The sequence below is a fragment of the Gossypium hirsutum genome, chromosome A03 (genome assembly GCF_007990345.1).
Source record: "Gossypium hirsutum isolate 1008001.06 chromosome A03, Gossypium_hirsutum_v2.1, whole genome shotgun sequence".
NCBI classification, from domain to species: Eukaryota; Viridiplantae; Streptophyta; class Magnoliopsida; order Malvales; family Malvaceae; genus Gossypium; species Gossypium hirsutum.
The window spans coordinates 98699685-98723620 of NC_053426.1; the positions used below are offsets into that span (position 1 = coordinate 98699685).

Consider the following 23936-nt stretch of genomic DNA (forward strand, 5'->3'; position numbering starts at 1 on the left):
TGACTTAAATGAATTTTTTTGAATAATTCAATGACTAAAACAAAAACTTACCATAGTTTAGTGATTTATTATGTAGTTTACCCAAGTAAAATTGTATCATTTTGTAGTTAATAAAGGTAAAAAAAAATTGTTAAGTCTCTTTATTATAGGAATTGAATCAAATTAGTCCTTCTACTGTTAAATAGATTAATTTAATCTTTTTACTGTTAAAAATAATCAAATAAAATCAAATTGTAATAGAGATAACATTTATTATTTAAAAAATTACATGAAAATTAAATAAAAAACTATTTTTATTTATAGTTCAACTTTAAATAAAAATTTTAATTTACAGAATTTTCAATACTTTCTAGATATTAACTCTATTAAATAAAAGAATATTTTCTAAATAATAAATGTTAAATGTATTAAAATTTAATTTAATTTAATTGTTTTAATAGTATAAGAAGTAAATTTATTCATCTTAACTAATTTAATTTATTTCCTATAATATAGAGAACTAATTGATACTTTTATATGCAAATAACTCTCCCTTCTTGATGTGCGAAGGAACAAAGGAGCCAAGCCTATTTTCCTTTTCATACAGCCTTTGAATTCAAACCTCGATTTTTCTTTTTCACATTTTTTAGGTAAATTATCTAATTTATCAATAAATTTTTGAGCACTTTTATTTTAATCACTATTATTAGAAAAAATTTTCATTTTTAATCGTTCATATGTTAACCCCGTAATGGAAGTCTCACTTAGTACACCAAATCCCACTATAAAATACTTCTTTGAACAAGTCAAACTTCTCCACCAATAAAAAAATTTCTTTCATTTTTCATTTTTATTTTTATTTTGGGTCATATTTCGTCGTTCTTTTTATTCTTCCCTAACCAACTCCCCCCCCCCCTCCCCCGCTTTTAACACCCATAAATTTTCAAAGCCTGGAAAATCTAGATTTTATTAAAACATAAAAATTTCAAATCCCAAATCAAAATACAGCCAACAATTATAATTAAGACTGGCTTGATAGGCTCAACTTGACTTGGGCCAAATTTAAAACAAAATAATTTTTACACACTTCCAGCAACTTAAACAATATGAAGAAGATGAAATAAAAAAACCACTATTTATTTAGGGAAGTTACTTTCACTGTTTTTCTTTTCAAACTAACCGACCTGAAAATTTTATAAAAATCTCAAGTCTTGATCCAATGATATATATATAATGAATGTGTTAAACGGGAACAAGAGGCCAGAGGTAGATGAGTTGTTTATTAATTCTCTTAGACAATATGAAGGAGAAGAAATAAAAAAAAAGGGAAGGGTTATTTTCCTTCTGGGTTTTCCTACCTTCACCATAAATCAAAATTAGTGTTAGTTTTGATTGGAGCGGTTTAGAAAAGAATATGGTGTTCATAGTCAACGATGTGATCATTTTAGAATTAAAATTAACACAATTACTTAAGAAATAGAAACAGACAGAGATATCGTAATAACCAAACTGTTCAAAACTTCAAATAATCATCCTGCCTAAAACCATATATCCACCAATTAATTTAATAATCAAATGAAAATCCCATTATTCACAAATACTAAAACGTACTTTGCCGGATTCCGCCGCTTTCCCTAAATCACCCAACCCCACGTCCGCGCATGTAAGCACCATCTTCTCCGCCACCCTACTCCGGTCGCTCACCGCCGGGTTCTTCAAACTCCCCCACCGGAAAATCCCTTCGCCCCCAATCTCACACATCACCAGTTCCTCAGGCTCTCGGGGATTGTATATATACAAAAAGTCACCTGTAGAACTTATTTTTATTGAATTTAAACTTGCGTCTTCCCCTTTCAGCTTTTCCACCAACTCTTTTGGCATTATCGCAATTTCTTCAAGAATCTCAAATGATTTCCCCTTTACTTCCCACACTTTGACATCTTTAACATTCTCAGAGTTTCCGAGTAACCCCACCAGTACCAAGTTGTCCCCGAAAATACCAATCACCGAAAAGAAAATGTTCTCATCGTGACGCAAATCCAACGGTCCGGACCAAATCCTGGACGTGGGATCGAAAGAATACGTAACGCCGGAAACTTGTTCCATTATGTACAATGATTTTGAACTGGCTGCGGCAGAGAGCCACGCGGAAGCAGCAGAGTCTTTGAGGATTGCTGGCATGGCATCACAGGCGTCCCACCTGCGAGAGTCGAGGTCGTAGATTTCAACAGAAAGGGGGTCGTCCTCGAAATCGCATGCACCGCCGGCGACGATGACATGGCGGCCAACCATGGCTACGACAGGGTCGGTTCGCCAAACGAGGGGTGGGTCCACATGGTGCCACCTCAAGTGGAAGGGGTCGAAAGAGAAGGAGAATTTGGAGGGAGAGAGCATGTAGAGGAGGGAGGAGTTGGAGGAGGAACGGATAGCTAAGGCGTATTGGAGGGATGGGTTTTTGTTATGGATACGGAGCCAGTGGCTGGACCGTGGGTCGTAAGCGACGGAGGAGGAGGAGGCGTACGGAGGGCGTGAGTTTTGACAGTGGAGAAAGAGCCAAGGTTTGGGGCGGTTGAAGTAGCGAAGAGAGGAGAAGACGGCGTGATTCCATGATTTAGAGACGTGGCTTGCAGGGAGGATATGGATGAGGGGAACATGAGAGAGGATGGACTCTAGGACATCTCCTCTAATATCAGCTCCTTCAGTAGTCATGGTAATGTGTGAAGTATTTTGTTGATCAGAAAGAGGACCGGGGAATATTTATAAAGGCGTTGGAACAAAATAAACAAGCCATAATGATTTATTTTTAAAAAAGTTTAGTGTTATGTAACTTTTAAATTTTTATTATTTGTAGAATCATCTAAAATAGATGAAAAAAATTTATATTTGTTAATATGATATATACATGATGTTATATTAATAATTAATTAATTTTTAAAATTATAAAATTAAAAAAATATATTTTTTAAAATTTTAAAAAAATTAATTAATTCCTAACATGTTATACATGTCGCAACATTAAAACAACTTATTGACCCAGAAATGTCTAGATCCCTTCAAAAAATGCATAACAAGTCAACTAATTATAATATAGTTAGGCGTGTGGGCTTGATTGGGATCCTTGAAGTGTAATGCCTAAACTTGTTAATATCTTCCACATGGGTTTGTTATCATGGATTGAGATTTTAAGTCCACAAACAAAATTAGTTTCTTCTAATTTATCCTCGCTCTGTATTGAATTCCAAAGTACACCATCTTGGATCCTCAACTTTTTTCTTGAAATTTCTTTGTGATAAAGTATTGAACGAATAAGTTGAATTTTGACTTCAACTACTTGGATTTAGGTCTTATGATTGGGCTTTAAGGTAGTGTAAGTCTATCATGTCCATGGGCTTGAAATTAAGTCTTGAGACTCGCATCACTATTTTAGGACGATTTTACAAACAATGCAAATTCAGTGGCTAAAAGAGATGAAAATTAAATGGAGGGCAAAAATGATTTTTTTTCTTATAAGATTTAAGGGTAAAAAAGTCATTATGCCAATAAATAATGGTGTTCTTCATTTTTCATTGAACACAAGGGATCATATTATATTCATTTTATTCGTAAAACATAGTTTTTTTTAGTGACGATCATTCATGTCCTATCATTGTTGGCATTGACAAAGCAGATTCATTATTAGTAGTTCTTGGTTGAATCAGTTTTAGAAAATAGAAAGGAAATAGCACGTTGTTGATACTGTATGCAAAAGGAGAAAAGTATGAGGGAGATAAGGGTGGTTGCTATGGAGGCCAATTCACCTAGTCGGAGTGGAGAGCCAAAGGCTATGGATCGTGGTGGAGAAGAGAACGTAAAAGGCTGAAGATTGAAAGAGTGTTGACAGAGTGTAAGCTTAATATTCTTGAAGGGTCAATACTTTCCTCATCGTTCTTGAAGGTATTTATAGGTAGAGGTTCCGTGTAAGATTGTGTTAATGTGTTGGACTTGTCATTTAGCCATCATTACGGAACGCGTCGGAGGGATGTCTTCGATGGGACGAGGATGCCTGTGACAGGACAAATCTTATCCTTCATTCTGGCTTGATGGGATAAAGCAGTTGAGCCCACGTGATGTTTGGTGACCAACAACTTCATGTTCTCAATGAAAAGTAAGCCACTCGGTGGTCGCTCTGAAAGGGTGAGTGTGTAGATGGCATCCCGACTTGCTAGTGACAAGCTTATTGCTCAAGTGCCTTTTTGCTTGCCACTAAACCTATCCATGGGCTAGGTCGGGCCTTAATAGAATTTATGTCAAATTGATAAGCTCGGGCTTGGCTCGACCCGGATAAAAATTGTAATACCCCTACCCGTATTCATTGCCGGAATAGGGTACGAGGCATTACCGGAGTTTACGAATTAATTTTTTTTTTCAATTCAACATATTTTCATGATAGATTCATGTATTTATATAAGATAACGTCATCACATATCTATAACCAGGTTTGTTAACCATACTAATGGCTAACTTTACATCCATTTCACGTTAACATTTACTTTGTTAGCTTATACATGCCATTGATTTCCAAAATAAAGTTTCTTTATATACCGAAATCCTGAGGTTGACAGTGTGATGTGTCTCCGACCAAATCCGACCTCCGAGTTCTTAACACTACAAAACAGGGAAAAAGGAAACGGGGTAAGCATTTTGTGCTTAGTAAGCTCATATAACAAGAATTATACTTACCTAATATTTTCAATACAATATAACAAACATTCATATATCCATTCAATGCATTATTACCCTAATATGGACAAACTCAACATTCAAGTTAGTACAATAATTTCCATGTATCAATAATATATATACCATGATTGATGTACTCATCAATACCATGATTTTCATTCCCTTATTATTTTTCATATTTATCCCATTGAATTTATCGGAATTTCGATGGATTTTCAGAGGTACACTTTTAGTGTACAATTCCGGGTCCGTCAATTCATATTCATGTGCGCATATTTCCATTTCAGAGAGCACACTCCCGCGAACCTCAACCTTGCAGCGGGATCACCAGTCCAGGCTAAATCCCCTGCAATATAAACTCATAGAGTATTGTCGGGATTACCAGTCCAGGCTAAATCCCCTGCAACGACAATTACTCTAATGAGCTTGGATCTGAATTACCAGTCCAGGCTAAATTCAGACCCTAATTCGGATTACCCGTCCGGGCTAAATCCATTTTACACATATTCTTCGGGAGGGCTATATCAGGATAGGATCACCCGTCCGGGCTAGATCCTTTTTACCATCAATTCCTTTTCAGAGATCCATCGAGTTTTCCTTTCATTCAAACGGGATTTCTTCCTATTTTATCAAATATATCAATGTTTCATAAATTTCCATATAATGAACATTCAAATCATATTCACATCAATAACATACAATCTCAAGTATTTAAGAATATAATTCAAGTTACACGAACTTACCTTGATACTTGTTTGTAAACAGTAAAAATCTATTAATCCCGAACTTTTTCCTTTCCTCGATCTAGCTTCGTATTTGAATCTTCTGGATTTGGTGCAAAAATTATGAAATACCAGCTTAGAGAACCCTCCTATGGCGTTTTTAGCTGCTGGAATTGAAGAGAAATCTAGATATTTCCTATTTAGTCCTAGTTTTATTTAGTTAATTTTGCAATATTCCAATTTTACCCTTAATTTATCAATTTTTCTGCTGATTTCATACCCTTGCCGTCCAACCCAAATAACTTTTGGGTCTAATTGCCTTTTATATCCTTTCTCATTAGACTAATAAGCTATTTATCACTCTAGCAACTTTTACACCTATTACAATTCAGTCCTTTTCATTTAATTGACTACCCAAACATTAAAATTTCCTAACGAAATTTTAATACCACATTAATAAGATTTCATAAATATTTATAAAATTATTTTTGACTCGGTTTTACGAGATAGAGGTCCCAATACCTTATTTTACCCAATTTCTTCAATAATTTCTTCAATAATTTCTTTTTCTAACTAATCACTAAATTGATAAAATTTTCCTATCAATATTTTCATACGATTTTCCTATCATATAAATTTTCAAGCAAAAATATTGAAATAAATTTCTCTTTAAATCGGATTTGTGGTTACGAAACCACTGTTCTGATAACATTGAATTTACGCCATTACAAAAATGCTAAAACCCGGGCCCAACCCGCTCGTATTAAACTTTTTTATAAATAAAAAAATTAAAAAAATGTTTCCCAATAAATTAAAAATAAATTTTAAAAAAATTTATACTTAAATAACACTAACATAAGTTCAACTTAACAAGTAAATACCTCTAAAATAGTAGTAAAATTAACAATAAAATAAGAGTTATGCAATATCCAAATAATAATAACAAAATAGTAGTAACATAATAATGAAATGGCAGCAAACAATGTGAAAACAGTAGTTTTTTTTTCTTTTTGAAAATTCAAGTCGAGCTCGGGCCAAAAAAGCTTACTTGAGGCTCGGCCCATTTTTTAAACATGCATTTTTTTGCCAAAGCCCATTTTTTAAGCCTATATTTTTGCCCAAACTCTCTCACTTTTCAGGTAAACCTTCAGGCCAGGCCGAGTAGCTCGACCCATGGGTAGGTCTACTTACCATGTGCCTTTGATACAAATGGAGTATAAGACATATCATTTTTCTTTTCATATTGATACATATTCTTTTATTTAAAATCATTTCAAATTTATGTTGATAGTATCTTTTAAATATTTCTTATTATAAATATTTATAGTTTAATTCATAATTTTTTAATAAACTATACCTTAATTATAATGTATAAATGCGCAAAATTAATAGAATATGTTGCAAATTTTTTTAAGAAACTAGACTATTTTTTTTTAAATTTATCGATCTATGCTATTTTTGGAGAGAAAAAAGGAAAACACACCCTGTAAAATGCGTTTTCACTGCCGCATCGATGAAAACGCGCCATGGAGGACAAATTTTTATTCTTTCTCCTAAAAATGCGTCTTACAAGGTGCGTTTTCACTTATATGGAAGTGAAAATGTGCTCTGTAAGATGGGTTTTCACTTTGCTAAAAATTATTTTTTTCCTTTTTTTTGTTGTGGTTGGAAATTAGAAGTTTGTAGATTTATTTTTGTTCGTGTTTAATATTGACATGGTTATAGTTTTAAGGAATGTTTGAATTTACGGTGGTGACGTGGAGTTGGGTGACCTACAAATTTTATCTGCCATGTGAGTATGGAGTCATCAACAGGGAAGTTAGATTATGTTGCAACTTAATATCTTAGTTGATGGTGATTATACGGTATTGGGTTGAATTATAACTAGGGTTTCAAGTTTACAAAGGTTATGCTGTTAAGGGATGAAGCATAAATGGGGTTATAGTTGATAATGGTTATACGAGCACAAGAACGAGTACTTCTCATTAGAAGAGGATGCTTTATAAAACTCATACATAAGTATGGGAAAGAAAAACGTAATGGCATTTCAGTATAATCAAGTAATGCATCTTATCCATCACCACCGAAGCTAATGATCCCACTATTATAACCTATGATAGAATTGGGGTGCAACATATTATACTAACAAGTTCATCGTCTTCAGTGGAGATGGACAACACGATTACTTAATTATACTGGAAAGCCCCTTGCCTTTTTGCTTCCTCGTACTTGTGTATGAGTGTTATAAAGCATGCTCCCCTGACAATAAGAAACTCGTTGTCGTGCCAGCATAACCGTAATCAACTACGACCCCAGTTATGCTCTATCTCTTGACAACATAACCTTTGTAAAACTGAAGCCTTAGTTACACTTCAATCCGAGATAGTATAATCACTGTCAACTTGGACCTTGAGTTGCAAAGCGATATGGGTAAGTAGGGGATAGGAACGTGTATTATAAGGGATGGGTGGGGTAAAATGGGAAATTTTTTCTTTTTATCTTTGGAATCCCAGGTTGTAGGGGCTGAGAGGAAGAAGCAGTCAAGTTGGCTTGGGGGTTAAAATGACCAAAGAGAAAACGCCCCATGCAGGAAGCATTTTCAATTAACATGGCAGTGAAAATGCTTTTTGTAGGACATACTTTCCATTGTCATGTCAAACATGTGGCTGCAAAACACGTATTGCAAGAGGTGTTTTCACAACCATGTCAGGTGAAAAAGTATGCATCTTCGGTATGAACACTATGAAAATTTGGCTAAGCATGGGTATAAGGAAATTTTGTGTATTTTGTGATTTTATGAATTAGGGACTAAAATGTCAAAATGTGTAAATATGAGGGCTAATTTGTAAAATACCCTAAAAATGTATATATGGATTGAATTGAATGATTTTCTGAATAAAAGAGTTAAATTCGAATATGTTTAGATCAAGAACCAAAGAAAACAGAATTAGATCGGGGAAAGTCGAAAGTCGTCGAGTAGTTGACTCCGTTCGTTCGAATCCTACGAGGTAAGTCAATATACAAATAAATGTGTTTTGAATTGAATTATTATTATTTATATGCTCTTGACCAATGATGAATAATTATATGAGTTGAGTATGAGATATCCGAGAAAGTATCAACAAAATTCCGACGTCTGAAAAGTCCCTTACGAACCGTAAAAATAGTTAGGATACATATGTCATGACATAGGATCTGATATGTGTTTTCATTTAAGATCACATATGGGATGTTGGCATCGACTTATGATTTACGTATAAGACAATGTCTGGGACATCGGCATCGTATTTGATTTCGTGTAAGACCCTGTCTGGGGCAGTGGCATCGATATTTGATTACATGTAAGATCACATTTGGGACATTGGCATTGTACGAGCTTTCCGAGCTATCCGAGTATCCTTATTGATTTCGAACAGCTCAAAGGGCTTTCTGAGAAAATGAATGACTATGTGAACATGTATCCGATTCAGGTACGTTTGAAATGTATGTTAAGATTAAGAATGAAAGGTAAGCATATGTATATATGTGTGAACATATGAAATATGTCTGTATTATGTGAAAATGTGATGTACATATGAGCAAATAGTTGTGAGTATTTGAGCTAAATGAGAAATATGAACTTGACATTAAGTTATGCCATGATTCATACAAATGATTTGTTTATAGTTGTGATTTGTGATAAGTTTATTTGCATATGGCTTACTAAGCTTTTGAAAGCTTACTTTGTGTGTGTTTTTAACTGTTTTATAGATATCGAAGCTATTGGGAGCTCGGAGATCATCGAAGATCATCACCACACTATTGAACTATATTTTGTTACCTTTTGAAAATGTGAATATTAAAGTATGGCATGTATAGGCTAGAAGTATTTGAATATGTTTTGTAATGTGTATATATCTAGCAATGTGATATGGCTTGGTTATGGATGTGATTATGAATGAATTTTGGTATATGTCTTGTGTTCAAAAATGGTATGTTTTGATGCATTCTTGAATGACTATGTTTTGATGCATTCTTGAATGACCAAATGAAATGGTCAATTTTGGTTAGTTGTGGTATGTGTTTATTTTGGAATTTGGTAATATTTTGGCATGATTTGGTATGGATTACAAGCATGAAATTGTTGATAATGATATGTCATGAATGGTGTATGTTTTGGTTATGAATTGGTTGAAAATTTGGTATGAATTGAATTGATTTTGATACTTACAGGGAGGACCCTTAAAGGGTGGCATTTTGGCATTATAAATGGCCTATTTTTGTCTACACGGGCAGAGACACGGGCGTGTGTCTCAGCCATGTGCGACACATGGGTATATTACACGGCTGTGTGTCCCTTAGGGTACCTTACGATTTAAAGTCAGTATACCCTACAGTTTTGACACGGCCTAGACACACGGGCATGTCTATTGGTCGTATGTGCCACATGGGCTAGACACACAGGTGTGTAATATGGACAAGTCAGTATGTATGCTCTGTTTTGCGACCGTCTAGACACATGGGTGTGTCTAATGCCGTGTGGGGCACACGTCTTGTTCACCCCACACGGGCTTGTGACCTTTATAACTTTGAAAAATGTTTAACTTTTGAAAAATTTTGTATGAATTTAGTTTAGTCCCGACCCCTTTCTAAAGCATATTTAAGGTCTTGTTGACCTATGTAAGGGATTATGTATTGATGTATGATTATGATGCTATGTTGATTATGAAATGAATATGACTCGTTCCTATATGACTGGTAATACCTCTTAACCCTAGTCCAGCGATGGATACGGGTTAGGGGTGTTATAAAGGTTATGCAGTTACTGTAGGAACCCAAGGTAAATGACGTCAACATGTCCATACAACCGAGGAGCATCAAGAAGAAAAGCTAATTAAAACATTAACTTATTCGTTTATTCATTAATTTTTTTCTGTAAATTGTAAGTCAATATTAATTATTGAAGTAAGATATATTATAATACGCAAGCTACAGTTTTAATCTTTTTTCATACCTTTTCAGCAAATATTTGCTTTCTCAAAATATTTTGATTAACAAATGGACAAAGAAAAACTTAAATGAAAAAGTAACATAAATAATTGTAAATTTTAGACTCATAATATAATATGGTACAAAACAAACCAATTTAATAAACTTGTTTCGTATATTGTAAATAAGTGTACATTTAGGATGTAAAACAAAGTATACAATTTGAAAAAATTACAAATAACATAATCATTGGTGTCCTGGATGTGTGCCACAATTGGGTGGGTATCGAGCACACCTAGGGTTTCGTCGCACTATTTGGGTTGGCAGTACGTCATCAACTTTTGTCTTCGTTTTCACATGTATGTCGGGGTTGATTTCCACAATCATCTCCTTCTTTCATGGTTGATTGCAACCGTGTTCTAACTGCCCATCATACAACCCCCTTGTTTGAGTCGGTGGTTGTAAGGATGACCCACTTCGGTAGAACAACAATGCTGGGGGTGTTTGTGACACTATCAACGAATAAGTATGTGGTGTCACATGGGTCAATTGCAGAAAAAAGGTGAGAATTATCAGTGATATCATATGTGTTAGTATTGCTGGCAACATCGGCGTGTAGTATGGTACAGTGGGTGGCGATTGTGTGAAATATACCTTTAGAGGAGGTGTTGATGCAGAGAATGATTGTGTGTGATATGGTGCTTGTGCAAAATAATCTGGTGCTAAATGTGTTGATGCAAGGAATGGTTGTGCGTGCTCTGGTACTTGTGTAAAATAAACTGGAGTTGAAAGTGTTGATGCGGGGAGTGATTGTATGTGATATGATGTGATACTTGTGTCAAATAAACTGGGTTAGAACAAAAAACAAATGAATCATACTGATCGGGAGGTTGTATGACAATCGAGTCCTCCTGTGGAGATGGAGCAGATGTTGATCCTCCCACAGCATCTTTTCCCGACCTAGGATTGATGGACCCTTGACTTGACCTCTTACAACGACATTGCTTACTCCTTTCTGAAGTCGACAGTAGATACGACTTGCTATTATGCCTGAACCAATCCATGTAATCTGGAGATGTCGCCAACTCCAGCGTGTAAAATAATTCGCGCGTTGGCAAGTAATCGTACTTATGTTGTCAAATCTCGATTTACTTCTTGTGGAACGTTGGTTAATCTTCCTTGAGTGCCCCCCGCATGTTAATCTTGTGCAGGTCATCGAGCTTCTAGGGTGGCGACGAAATACGTTGTATACACTTAAACTACTGCATCACTCGACCGAATTCGTGTATCTCAATCATTGCAAAAACGACCAATGGCACTTTCACGTGCCAAATGTTGCGGTTGGCCAAAAATTTGACCGAGACGCATTTTTGAGTCCTCGGATCCGCATATGGCATCCATACAAACTGCAGTACAATTTTATATATTTTAGCATGTGCCTAATATTTAATTTCAAATGCTGGAATAAAAACTTGTTAACTTTGAAATTCATAAACTAACCCCATCTTCGGTTTGTTGATCTAAAGCTAGTCGGATATCCTCGAGCTAGGTCGATATACCGTTGTGTCTCGCAATATTGTTCAACCTATTTAAATAATATGTTATTTCAAAATTACAACAATGAAAAATAAAAACAATAATGATATTATCAAATGAATTTTACCATATTAGAGTTTGCAATGGAGTTCTACCTGAGGCCGTAAAAATGGTAGTCGATACCATGCCCACGATTAAAGAAGGAGTATGCAACCACCGATTTTAACTTTTTTTGGTATCGTTGCTCGACACATTTCTTGTTATAATGTCGCTAGTACTACTGATTCCGAACACATTTATCTGGCATTAGCAAACCCTTAATCAACCTCAAGATGAATGCGCGCGTGAATTGTTTTCTTTTTTAACGTCACTCGCAGAAGCCTCGATAGTTTGAAAGTTTTCCTCCAACCATCTCATCTCGATTCAGCTACCCCTAAACTTATTCGGTACCTTCCCTAGAAGTTGTTCGCATGTTGGACTCCAATCGACACTAATTATTAGCCCCGTAATGACTTTCCCATCGATTGATAGACCGAGTTGTAAACTAATTTCATCGAGTTTAATTGTACATTCATCGCAGGGAAGATGAAATGTGTGTGTCTCTGATCTCCATATTTTGACCAAAACACTGATAAGTAGGGGGTCCAATTTAGTCCCCCGAGCATGTGAGCCACATATAAAAATCCTGCAAGTGTCCATAAATGATATTTGGTGTACTTTCACTTAAATTGCTTATGTACGTCTCCAAAATCTGATCTTTGGGCTGATTATATAAACATAAAAAATTAATAATCTAAACAACATAATAATTAACTATTTAAAATTAAATAATTTAATAATATTTTTTTACCATTTGTAATTGAACAGCGGAGATATGTCTGTCATCCAAATGAATGAGTTGATTTGCCATTTAAAAAATATAACAAATAAAATAAAATAAAAGAGAATAAAATTCAGAAAAAGAATTAAAAAACAATTGAGAATTGAGAATTGAGGGTTGAAAATTGAGGATTGAGAATTTAAGATTGAGGAATGAATATTAAGTATTTGGTTGAAAAGAATGAAGTTTGGGGGATTTATATAGGAAATATTATGGCTGTTAGAATCCTTTTAGCCGCTAGAAAAGTTACTGTTGAAAGGAAAATATGTTTTATAGGGTGTGTTTTTATTGCCACATCAGTGATAACGAGCCCTGTAAAATGCGTTTTTTCTCTCTCTCTCCAAAAACAACATAGATTGATAAATTAAATAAAAAAATTTAAAAAAAACTAATTTCTCAATTTGTTTTGAGCACATTCTATTCTGCCAGTATAAATGTGTTGTATTATAAAATTTGTTTATATGTAATATAAATTCTAAAATTATTCATTAAGTTTAATAACGATTATTCTTTTAAAAAGTTTAATAATGATTATATTTTATGCTAAAATATAATTACTAGAAATAGATCATGAATTGACATAAAATCAAAATATTATTAAATACAGATCACCACGATGTTGACAGATTGCTTTGTCGGCTTTGGCTGGGCTTTGTTTAATGTTTTGAGGCGTATGGTCGTTTGTTCTTACTTGGACTCCGTAGATCTTTTCTTTAATGATAAGAAGTCATATTCTATCACCTAAACAGAAAAAAAAAAGTCAGATTCTTAAAATAAAGAAGGGTAAACTACACCCATGCTCACTCTATTTATCTTAAGTTATATTTTAGTCACTTATGTTTAAAACATTACATTTTAGTCACTTATATTATCGTGTTGTAACAATTTAGTCATTGAACTATTAATTATCGTTAACGGTGTAATGGTAAGTTAATGTGGCACGTTAAATCATCATTCTAAATAAAAAATTTAAATTAAATTATACAATTGATCCCCATATTTTTTCATTTTGAGCACTTTAATTTTTTTTTATGTTCTTTAGACTTTTTTTTTATTCTCTATTGCTTCTCCTTTTATTTTCCTACGTTATCTATTTCTTTTAACATATCAGGAGTTAAATTGGTAATGAAAAAAAGTAGGAAGTCAAAAGTTATCAAAACCCATAAACTCATACCATTTGCTACCTAACAAAACCCTCCACCACCACCCATCATTTTAATTTCATCTAGGAACACCTTCATCACTACCATGACCTCATTCATGACAAACCCAACAATATCACCCCTCACAAAATAAACCCACGTTCAAATCAATCAAGAATCCAGGTAAACAACAATTAATAAGCCCCAAAAAATCACAGAGAGTCAAAGATTAGACACTGACTAGTGATAGAGGAGCACATATTAGAAAATCGAGCCGATTTAATGGCCAGTGAAAGAGATTTGATCTTGGGTAGTCCAAAAGTTGTAAATTTTTTGAGATATTTTCGGAAGGAGGTCATAGTAGTAGTGAAGGGTTTTGATGGTTAGTAGATGGTATGAGTTTATGGGTTTTGGTTATTAATAATGATGAATTTCGACTTCCTACTTTTTTTCACTGCCAATTCGACTTCCTGATATGTTAAAAGAAATGGAGTAGTAGGAAAACAGAAGGAGAAACAAAAGAGAATGAGAAAAAAAAAACAAGTGAAAAGTTTAAAGAATATAAAATAAAACAAAAAAACTAAATTGATCAAAATGAAAAAAAATATGAGAACTAATTGTATAATTTTGTTTAAAATGATGATTTAACGTGTCATCTCAACTTACCATTACACCGTTAATAGCAATTATTAAAATATTACAACACGATAACATAAGTAATTAAAATGTAACATTTCAAACATATATGATTAAAATATAACTTGAAGTAAACAAAAGTGACCATGGGTATAGTTTACCTAATAAAAAGAGTTTAGTAATATTGAAAAATTTATATTTAAATAATTATATTGATGTAAAGTAGTCAAATTAAGCGGATTTTAAAAGTTGGAAGACAATTTATAGTTCTTATTATTATTATTTTTTGTTTAAATCTATTCTTTTAGGTTTATAGTTTTACTTAAATTCTTCCATTTTTCAGCCCATGATCAAATATAAATTTATACCATTAAAAACAATATTATGTTTTTATAAATTCACTTTATCCATTAATTAGTGGGTGGGATATTGTTTTTCCTTTTTGGGGATGCATCCTTGAGAATCAATTGACCAATTACTTTTATCATCGTTGATATAAATTTTGGGCAATAGAAAATGGAGTGACAGGTGAGCCGCCTTCATGGACCGACCTGCATCTCATTAATATTATTTTTACCATTCCCTGTTTCGATTTTAATAATTTATTGACAAAATTTTTTAATTGAATATATTATTTTATTAAAATAATAATAATAATAATTTTTTTTTGTCTTTTCATCTTTCTATATAATTTTTAAATAAAAAAATTAAAATTAATATATCTATAAATTGAACTCGTGTAAAACAAATTTATAAGCAAATTATTTACGACTACACTAATAATAATTCTTGAATGAACTTGAAAAATAACTTTTAATATAAAATGTTCTCCATTAAATTTGTGTATATAGATAGTCACTGATTGTATTAGTGTCACAAGTTAGCTCGATATTTAATTTTTAAAATATAAAATATTAATATTGAATTTTTCCACTAACTTGATAACTTTTTGACGTGGCATAGAAAAAAAGATAATACTATGAGAAATAATTAGAGTACATTTAATATTCTTAATATGATGTATTTATCTATTTTATTTTTCTTTTACTCACAAGTTAAACTATTTTTTATTTTAATTTTGTACACATTGCATATGTGTTGTTATTTTAGTTTCAAATTTTATATTTCATTATTTATTATATATTATTTTTAAACACACATTTGTATTTAAAGTTTGTGAATTTCACATGTAGAATTTCTAGCTTTATTTAACACTTGTAGTGATTAATTTTAAATCTATAATTATTAGAAAATTTTTACCTAAATCAATTATATCAATATATATATTTACGGTATATAAATTTGCACATAATTAAGATGTCAACTATAATGTTTTATTTGACTTATTTTTAGTACTTATAAGTAACAGTTTGGATTAAAAAGAAGATTATCAAATAAAAGTAACAAAAATATATAAAATGATCATGAACGAAGGTATTTTTATTTAGTTAAAATGAAACGTGTAGGGTGGTTTGGTATCCATCCACCATACAAGAAGTTGGTTGACTTTGCTTAGTTGCAATTAATCTTATTAATTAATAGAATAAAAATATGAGATGAACTTTGGTTATGCAATTAAGAAATTTTTTATATATGTGGAGTTTACCTGTATAGTAATTTTCTCAATCAATAATATAATATGTAATTTATTTATCAAGTTCTAACATTACTTCTATACATTAATTACTCGTTTTTTTCACAAGTCTTTCTCGACTAAATATTTCTCCTTGTGATGAAAAAATCAATTTAGAAAACAGTGTTATTAGACATGTAGAAGTTTAACTTTTTTCTTAAAATCGAGTCTTATGATATTAGCAATAAATCCTTAATTGAAGTATCACTGACGTTTTGTGTGAGACGATTAAGTCATTTCCTTACTTTTTACCAAACGATTTTCTCTGTTATCCTTAAACTCCAAATTACTTTGAGTGTGGAGTCAAACAAAAAGAATCAAACACACAGAATGAAAACTTTTATTAACTTTCAGTGGAAAAGTTAATTCTCTCTGTGAGGACCAGAAACTTTGAGCATAGTATCCAAGACAAGATACCTCCCTAAGTAGACTTGAAAGACAATATAATAGTTATTTAATTAATTTGCTGAATTTCAACTCATCAAACTATAGACCTTTTAGATTTATTAATACAAGTTGTCTTATCGCATTACGATCTGACCATATAATGCAACTTAGTATTAGTTAAATATTAGATAATCAGTGAGTCAATATTAACTTATATTTTGCTTTGCGTGCAAAAATTAACGAGGAGAAACATAAACGATATTGATGTGAATAATTATTTTTTTTTAAAAATTTAATTTGTTCGAAAAACTATATGTACAAATGAGGAATGAGCTACACTTAGGCACAAGATCTTAACAATTTCTCACTTGTTTTAGTGAAATAGACAAGTCACATTTTGCATTCACATCATCTCTATATATTTTTCAAAACTCCTAACCACCAGAGTATTGGTAAGGTGGCCCTCATATCCGCAAAATAAATCTAAAATTATTTTCACTTAAATAAAAAAATCCATAGCTATCTAAGAGGATGATTAGTAACAATAAAATTAAGTCGAAGTTTATTCCAATATTTCAAAGGTTTAAGACTAGAAGAGTTCTAATCGAAGAGTTCCACCTGTTGATTATAGGTTATAGGGGTGAGTAAAATTCAATTCGACTTGAAAAAATAGAAAAAAAACTCAAATTTCGAGTTAAACGAATCGAGTTATTCGTGTCAACTCAAATTTTTTTTCGAATTTCGAGTTTGAATCGAGTTGAGTTTTCGAATTTGAATAACTTGAATAATTCGAATAATTCGAATATCAAACTATAATATTTTACATTTTTATCCCAAACTCTCAAACCTTTTTACTTTTCTCTCAAAACTTTTACTCATTCCCACTTTTCTCCAAAAACTTTTACTCCACTCCCATCCCAACCCCCCAATATACCCAAAATCCATTTTCCACCAAAATTTTACTCTCCCATTTACTTTTTCTCAAAATTTTACTCCCAAAAGCCCTGAGAACTTTTTATTTTTCCCCAAAATTTTTACTCCCTCCCACTTTCCCCCTAAAACTTTTACTCCCTTCCCATCCACCTCCCATCTACCCCAAACCCATCCCCCTCAAATTTTATTTAATATTTTCCCTCCAAAATTTTACTCCCCTATTTACTTTTCCTCAAACTTTTATTCCTCAAAACTTTTTATTTTTCTCCTAAACTTTTACTTCTCACCCTTTAGTCTCAAATAAAAAATCAAAATTATCCAAAAAATATCACTAAATATAAATAGTAATAATTTTATTTATATATACTATTTATATTATTAAATTAAATTTTACATTTTATATTATTTATATTATTAAATTGTTTAGTCATATTAAATATTTATATTAAAATTGAATTATTAATTATGCCATAAAATATTCGTGCTAAAATTTTATATTGCTATTAATTTCACATTTTATATTTAAAATAACTTTTATTAAAAAAATCACATTTTTACATTTAATATATTTTTTAATTCCAAAATATATAGTGACAAAAATATGAAGATAATCAAACAACTAAACAAGCAAAGAAGCTAGCCCGTATATAAAAGATTAATAAATAAATTATGAGGTGATGAAAGTTAATAAATAATTTGATTAAGTTGGACAAATTTTATTATGATAGATGACAGTGGTTATAAGGACCCAAAATTATTTTTTAAAATTTAACTCGAACAAATATATTCAATTTGAATCGATTCGAATTCTATCTCACTCGACTGGATTTGCGAAAATTTCAAATCAAATTAGGATAATAAAATATGATTCAACTCTATTAACCCGAAATTTTTTTATTCGATTCGATTCGATCGAATGCTCACCCTTAATAGATTATTTGCGATGAAGTTGAAATCAAGAGAAAAGCCCAAGATAGATGGTTAGCCTATTAGTTGTCCTGTGACAAAATCCATTAGTTAGTAGTGAAACATTAACATCTGCACTTACTCGAAACAGCAATTCCGGAGTTTGAGGCATTGATATTCGTGACTTCTCCTTTTGTTACCAAAACACAAATATTTTATTGATTTAGTTTCTTGTAACCTTCTTACCTCCAGATTTTTATTTTCCAGTGAAGAATATACATGTCTTCATGAATGAAAAAGATTACTGTGGAGAAGAATTTTAACCCTGTCTTATATGTGTATATTGCAAGTCGCACAATCTATAGCTTAGGTTAAAAATCTTCTATATTTACCATGTCGACAATGGTTTCTATACAAATTCGATCATATATTTGGTATACCTTCCTACCATGGAATCTATAGCTTGCACTTCCATGAACAATTAGTTTTTTTTTTCCATCAAAATGAAGACACTAGATTTCTGTAACCTTCCTGCTAGCTGATAGCATCCCCGAATTTCAACACCGGGAATCTCACTTTTCATGTCCTTTTTCGAAAGGACTCAGGTGATGACCTTGAGAAAGAAAAGGTCTTGAGTTTAATTATTAAAGCAAAGATGCCATAGCATGGGATATGCATCAGCCCTACTCCCAAGTACCTGTTTCAGTCCAAGATATAAACGGAGGAGCACATTAGCAGCACATTTTATTGAGTTCAATACAGTACTGACACGACTGCTGATCACCACAAGTTGCTCATATCAAACAATCAGCACAAGGAACTAAAACTTGCATTTGCTTTAGTATGATACTAGGTATTACAGCGCCGACTTTATTTCAACCATTCAATGAATTTTCACTTCAATTGGTTTCCTAAAGACTCTGTGTGTGTGTGTATCAAAACATAACTGCAGGGTCTGCAGTGACAATTAATAAAAGATTGAATGTGTACCATAACGGAGCATATGGCGATGATAAGTCAAGGAACGGATACGGCCACCTGCAAAGAGATAGGTAACACAATATGAGAATAAAGCATTTCACAAAAAAGAGAGGTAAAATATTTGAACTATAGATAAAACTGTAACCTGGAAATATAACATTACCAAAGGTTAATACAAGCATGGATGATCCATTGGAAAACAACAAATGTGCCCGTCCACAAAACAAAATATGCAATCCGAAAAAATGGGAACCGCTGCAAGTAAAAGGGAAAATTAGCTTTGTTATTGATAAGACGATACTAGAAATGACATGCCACCAAGACAATCAAGAAAGGGAAACTTACCATGCAATTCAAAATTGTGTCACCAAGTAGGAAAACAACATTGATCGAGTGCATACAGACAATCAACTGCAGTTGACAACGTGGACGTACGTAAATCCCAGAAAAAAGATGTAATACAAAAAAATGAATAGCATTTCAACTCTTCTTACATGAAAGCTAAATGGTATCAGGTGAAAACAGAGTAAAATGTTTCCTTCTTTTATATCCTAAATTACTTAAAAGGAAGACCGGCAGATTGAGGTGCCACCGAGACTGTACACTTCCTACCTAAGACATGTGATGATAGTAGTGAATAAGTGGAGGAATCTAATGACATTTAACCAAACATTTTGTCAAAATTTAGAAGTAACACTCTCCTAATTGTTTGAGACAGCCAGCAACTTGCATGGACTTTAGTCCTCGTATTGATAACAAGTACTGTTGTATGCATGGTTTCATTGTAGGTTATCAGCCCACTATACATTACAAGAAGAAAAATGAATGGAAATGAAAGAATGAAGTTAGCAGCCCTAGCCATAAAACTTTTTTGATCACCTTCCCAAGTTCATGTTGCATTGTGGCGGCCATATTTAGGCACAAATGGTCAACTACAGAATTCAAGGCAGTGTCAAAAGAATCTGTGTTTCATTGCTCGTTAACTTCAGAATTCAATGCTTCATAAGGTACACTAGCTCCCACATGCAACTAGCTTAGCTAAGATCTCTCCATCTTGAAATGCATTACATTTAAGCCATTGGAGCAAAGGGGTTTAAACATATATACTGCAACAAAAGTTCCGACTAAAAGAAGAAAAATCTCAGGAACACTAGAGTTTGCAGCTTCATACTTACAAAATTCAGACCATAATCTTTGGATTTTAGGAGCGGAAAAAGAATAAACCAAAATACTGAATCGGTGAGTATTACTGCACCTGCAGAAGTCTATTCGGAAACACCAAAAAAAATTAAAAATCAGGTGAAAAGGCAGTAAAAATGTCACTAGAATAATTAGGATACAATCAAGAGCAGGGAGCACTAGAATCACAAAAGAGCAGCATTCAAGGTAAAACAAAAGTCATACAGTCAATTCACCCAGAATCTGTAAACAAAACATACCTGATAAATAATTTGGAAGGCATAAGTCCATACACCTGCTCTACGAGGACAATGAGGTGCTCTGTGAGCATCAAAATGTTTGCACTGGTTGGACACATTTGCAGCTTCGCCAAGAATGGGAGGCGTGTAGGAGCCTTGCTCAGAATTTAAACTTAAATGATCACCCCTATCACCACCAACTTTTCCCCAGTGTTGTTGACATCCATATACTGAGATTGCTGATCCAAACTACAATAGTAGCAGAACAAGTCATCAAAGGATGATTCTCTAGCGATCTGAAACTGAGGGAGCACCACTTAAAACGAATAAATAGAGATGATAAAAAATGTCAAGAGACATACCCCAAAGTATATTGTAACCAAAGTAAATGTCCACCTGTTCAGGGACAAAAACAAAATTGTTACTGAAATGTATGTAAGTAGAAGCAAAGGAATTTGTAAGGTGTAGAGATACATCACTCACTGAGTATAAAAGTAAAAAATGCCACTTCCATCAATAGCGACATTGGCTAGAAGTAATGCCAAAAGCATGATGAAAGCAAACACTCTAAAACTAAGCAGCCAAGCAGGGTGAATGCTTCTGAGACATGTATTCCAAGCTTCATCCTCATATAAATGCCCTGGAGCTTCTTTATCATTGTCCCTATCCTCATGTTCTGATTTTTTCCTACCTTCAAATTTCCAGATTATAATTGCTGCCACAGCCATAGTGGTTAAGATGAATAGTGCACAAAGTGAGAATCTCCAATTCAACCAGTAACTTAAGGTGGCCGTATCGGCAGTCATGACTGGCTGCCAAGTATGTGTTGAGGATCCTGTTAAGAAACTCAATAAATTACTCCTACTTGCTCCATTGGTTATCATAACTTTCCTTATTTATCAGATAGCAAATGATTGCCTCTCTAATCAAAAATCAACTAGCTACAACATGGAGGTTCAAAAAGGGTAATTCTTTAAAATCAAATCAAAATTGAAAACCAAACAGCTGAAAGTAATGGGGCAATATTCAGCTACCAAAATAGTAAATTCTTTATGAAGAAAAACAAAGAAAAGTCTTTTTTCTTAAAAAAAGGGTAGTATTCCGCAATCCTGAAAGGCGGTCACATGCATATGATCAAAATTCAGGCTACTATTATAGAATTTTGCAAAAGAAACTAGGAGGCAGACGCAGAGTGGAGGAAGGAATACTAAAACTAAAACTATAAACAACATGACGAAGAAAAGAAAAAACAAACATAAAATTTTAGATTAAGAAAACAGAGGTCAGATTCCTTACTTTAGATGGGTTCTTCCCATAAAGCTAAAATTGGATTAAAAATGGAAGAAAGAAGGTCGATATCAATGGAAAAGACAGATGGGGTTTAAGGCGTTTACAATTTACGAATAAGAATGGTGAGGAATGAGTTTATCGAACAAGTGAGTCCACGTTGATGATTGGAATATGCTTTGCTTCTTCTTTGTATCGTAGTTAAGAGAGGGAAAAGATTAAAAAAAAAAAAGAAAGAAAAAAGAGTAAAGCAAAGTAAAGCACAGTAGAATTTACCTTGAAGAGGAGGGAACCAAATGAAGCTGGCTGAGGCAGGTAGTTGGTTGGTTGTATATTATGATATAATATATATAATTCTATGTACTGATAATTAGAAAGTAGCTACAAAGGTGAAACACCATGAAGAAGAGGAAGAAAAGGAAGGACAAATTGTCTGAGTACAAGAAACAAACAAAGATATCTGAAAAATGACAATCTGCAATCTCATTCTCAACCACAGGACTAGAGAAGTAGAGATTTTGATTTCTTCTTTCCAATTATTTTATTCAGAAATACATGTCATGGATTAGTAAATTAGATCAAATTTAATTAAATATATAAATGGAAGTCTGAGGTTGGATCACTCTGTTAGGCAACTATCCTTTTTCTTTTCTTTTTTTCTAAGACATTTCAATATTTAGTAATCAGTTCTGTTTTTAATTAATATTTAAAAATAGATAATAAATGTAGCACATGAAGATTTCTTAAATCATTTATCAACTTAAAAAACGAAAATTTCATATAAGTAAAAATTAATTAATTTTACATTAATTTAAGTTAATTTTATTAAAATTAACTATTTTAATAAATTACTAAGCGCAGGGATAAAATATATTACACCCTTAATAAAAAAAATAAAAAATTTAAAATTTAAAAATGACAGTATTAAAGAGAAATAACCGTAAACTTCCAACATAAACATTAAAATTAAACTAAAACTTTTAGAAAATATTTTAATAAATTCACAAACCAAATCACTCATTCCCATATAATTGTTTACTAATTTACAACCAAAAAAATAATTGTTTACTAAATCTTTTCATCTACATTTTATCAATAAATATGTAATATTATTTATTTATTTTATCAATATTTTTTTTTGAAAATAACTATTAGTTAAAATTTTTTATGTTATTTTTTTCCCTCACATAATGGATGTTTTATGAATTAATCATAATTAAAAATTAAATTAAATTATTAAAATAATAATTTTTATATTTTAATGTATCATATATTAATTTTTATGAATTAAATTCATAATTAATGTCAACTAAAGATTTAATATTAAGTCATCCGTCACTTCACTTATAGTGTAGTCGACTAACATATTATAGCATTAATAAAATCATATAATTAGGCATAATGAGAGTGATTTTTTTCAATTTTATTAAAAGAAACTACTTAAAAATTATATAATATATGAGTTTAAAAATGTGTTAATTTTTTATGAAAAAAATAATATAAAAAAATAATATAAAAAAGTTTTTTTTTTCATATTTAAATTTAAGATTCAATGTGAATAAAGAAGCTTAAACAACATAAGATATAGTACATTAGTGAATAATTCGCATTTTAATAAAAAAAATTATAGTTAACATATATAATTTATCATGATAAAATAATAAAATAAATAATATAGGAATGTAAAAACATTAAATATTAATCATTCTATACTTGAAATAAAAAACAAATTATTAAGAGGGAGGCCATCGCTACAACTCTCAAGGATATGTACATTTTCCCTATGAAAGAAAACATGTAAAAAAAAAT

The 23936-nt window shown here is 32.1% G+C and overlaps 2 protein-coding genes across 8 annotated transcripts; both read right to left on the reverse strand.

Annotated features, from left to right (window-relative positions):
- Positions 1 to 1397: 1397 nt before the first annotated feature.
- Positions 1398 to 2743, reverse strand: LOC107886560 (F-box/kelch-repeat protein At1g23390). Its single transcript, XM_016810558.2, has one exon. It carries the CDS (start codon positions 2686 to 2688, stop codon positions 1567 to 1569), a length of 1122 nt encoding a protein of 373 aa, XP_016666047.1. The 5' UTR covers positions 2689 to 2743; the 3' UTR covers positions 1398 to 1566.
- Positions 2744 to 18807: 16064 nt separating this feature from the next.
- LOC107886562 (uncharacterized) lies at positions 18808 to 22689 on the reverse strand. Of its 7 annotated transcripts, none has more exons than XM_016810559.2 (9): positions 22404 to 22689; positions 21324 to 21675; positions 21203 to 21236; positions 20862 to 21089; positions 20598 to 20687; positions 19768 to 19833; positions 19586 to 19677; positions 19432 to 19479; positions 18808 to 19138 (listed from the first exon to the last, which is right to left on the reverse strand). In XM_016810559.2, the coding sequence occupies exons 2-9, from the start codon at positions 21644 to 21646 to the stop codon at positions 19021 to 19023; spliced, it is 999 nt and encodes a 332-aa protein (XP_016666048.1). In that variant the 5' UTR covers positions 21647 to 21675; positions 22404 to 22689; the 3' UTR covers positions 18808 to 19020. The 7 variants fall into 7 exon arrangements, 5 of the variants coding, with proteins under 5 accessions (XP_016666048.1, XP_016666049.1, XP_016666050.1 ...); XM_016810560.2 differs by having other exon boundaries at positions 22137 to 22674; XM_016810561.2 differs by lacking the exon at positions 20598 to 20687 and having other exon boundaries at positions 22404 to 22680.
- Positions 22690 to 23936: the final 1247 nt, after the last annotated feature.

Excerpts from the sequence above, each read along its gene's own strand:
- LOC107886560 (XM_016810558.2), bottom strand. The coding sequence starts at position 2,688 with ATGACTACTGAAGGAGCTGATATTAGAGGAGATGTCCTAGAGTCCATC.
- LOC107886562 (XM_041099591.1), bottom strand. The coding sequence starts at position 21,724 with ATGATAACCAATGGAGCAAGTAGGAGTAATTTATTGAGTTTCTTAACA. Across the intron at positions 21,237-21,323 it reads ATTTTTTACTTTTATACTCA|GTGGACATTTACTTTGGTTA; the intron begins GTGAGTGATGTA and ends GTCCCTGAACAG. Across the intron at positions 19,139-19,431 it reads TCGCCATATGCTCCGTTATG|GTACTTGGGAGTAGGGCTGA; the intron begins GTACACATTCAA and ends GGACTGAAACAG.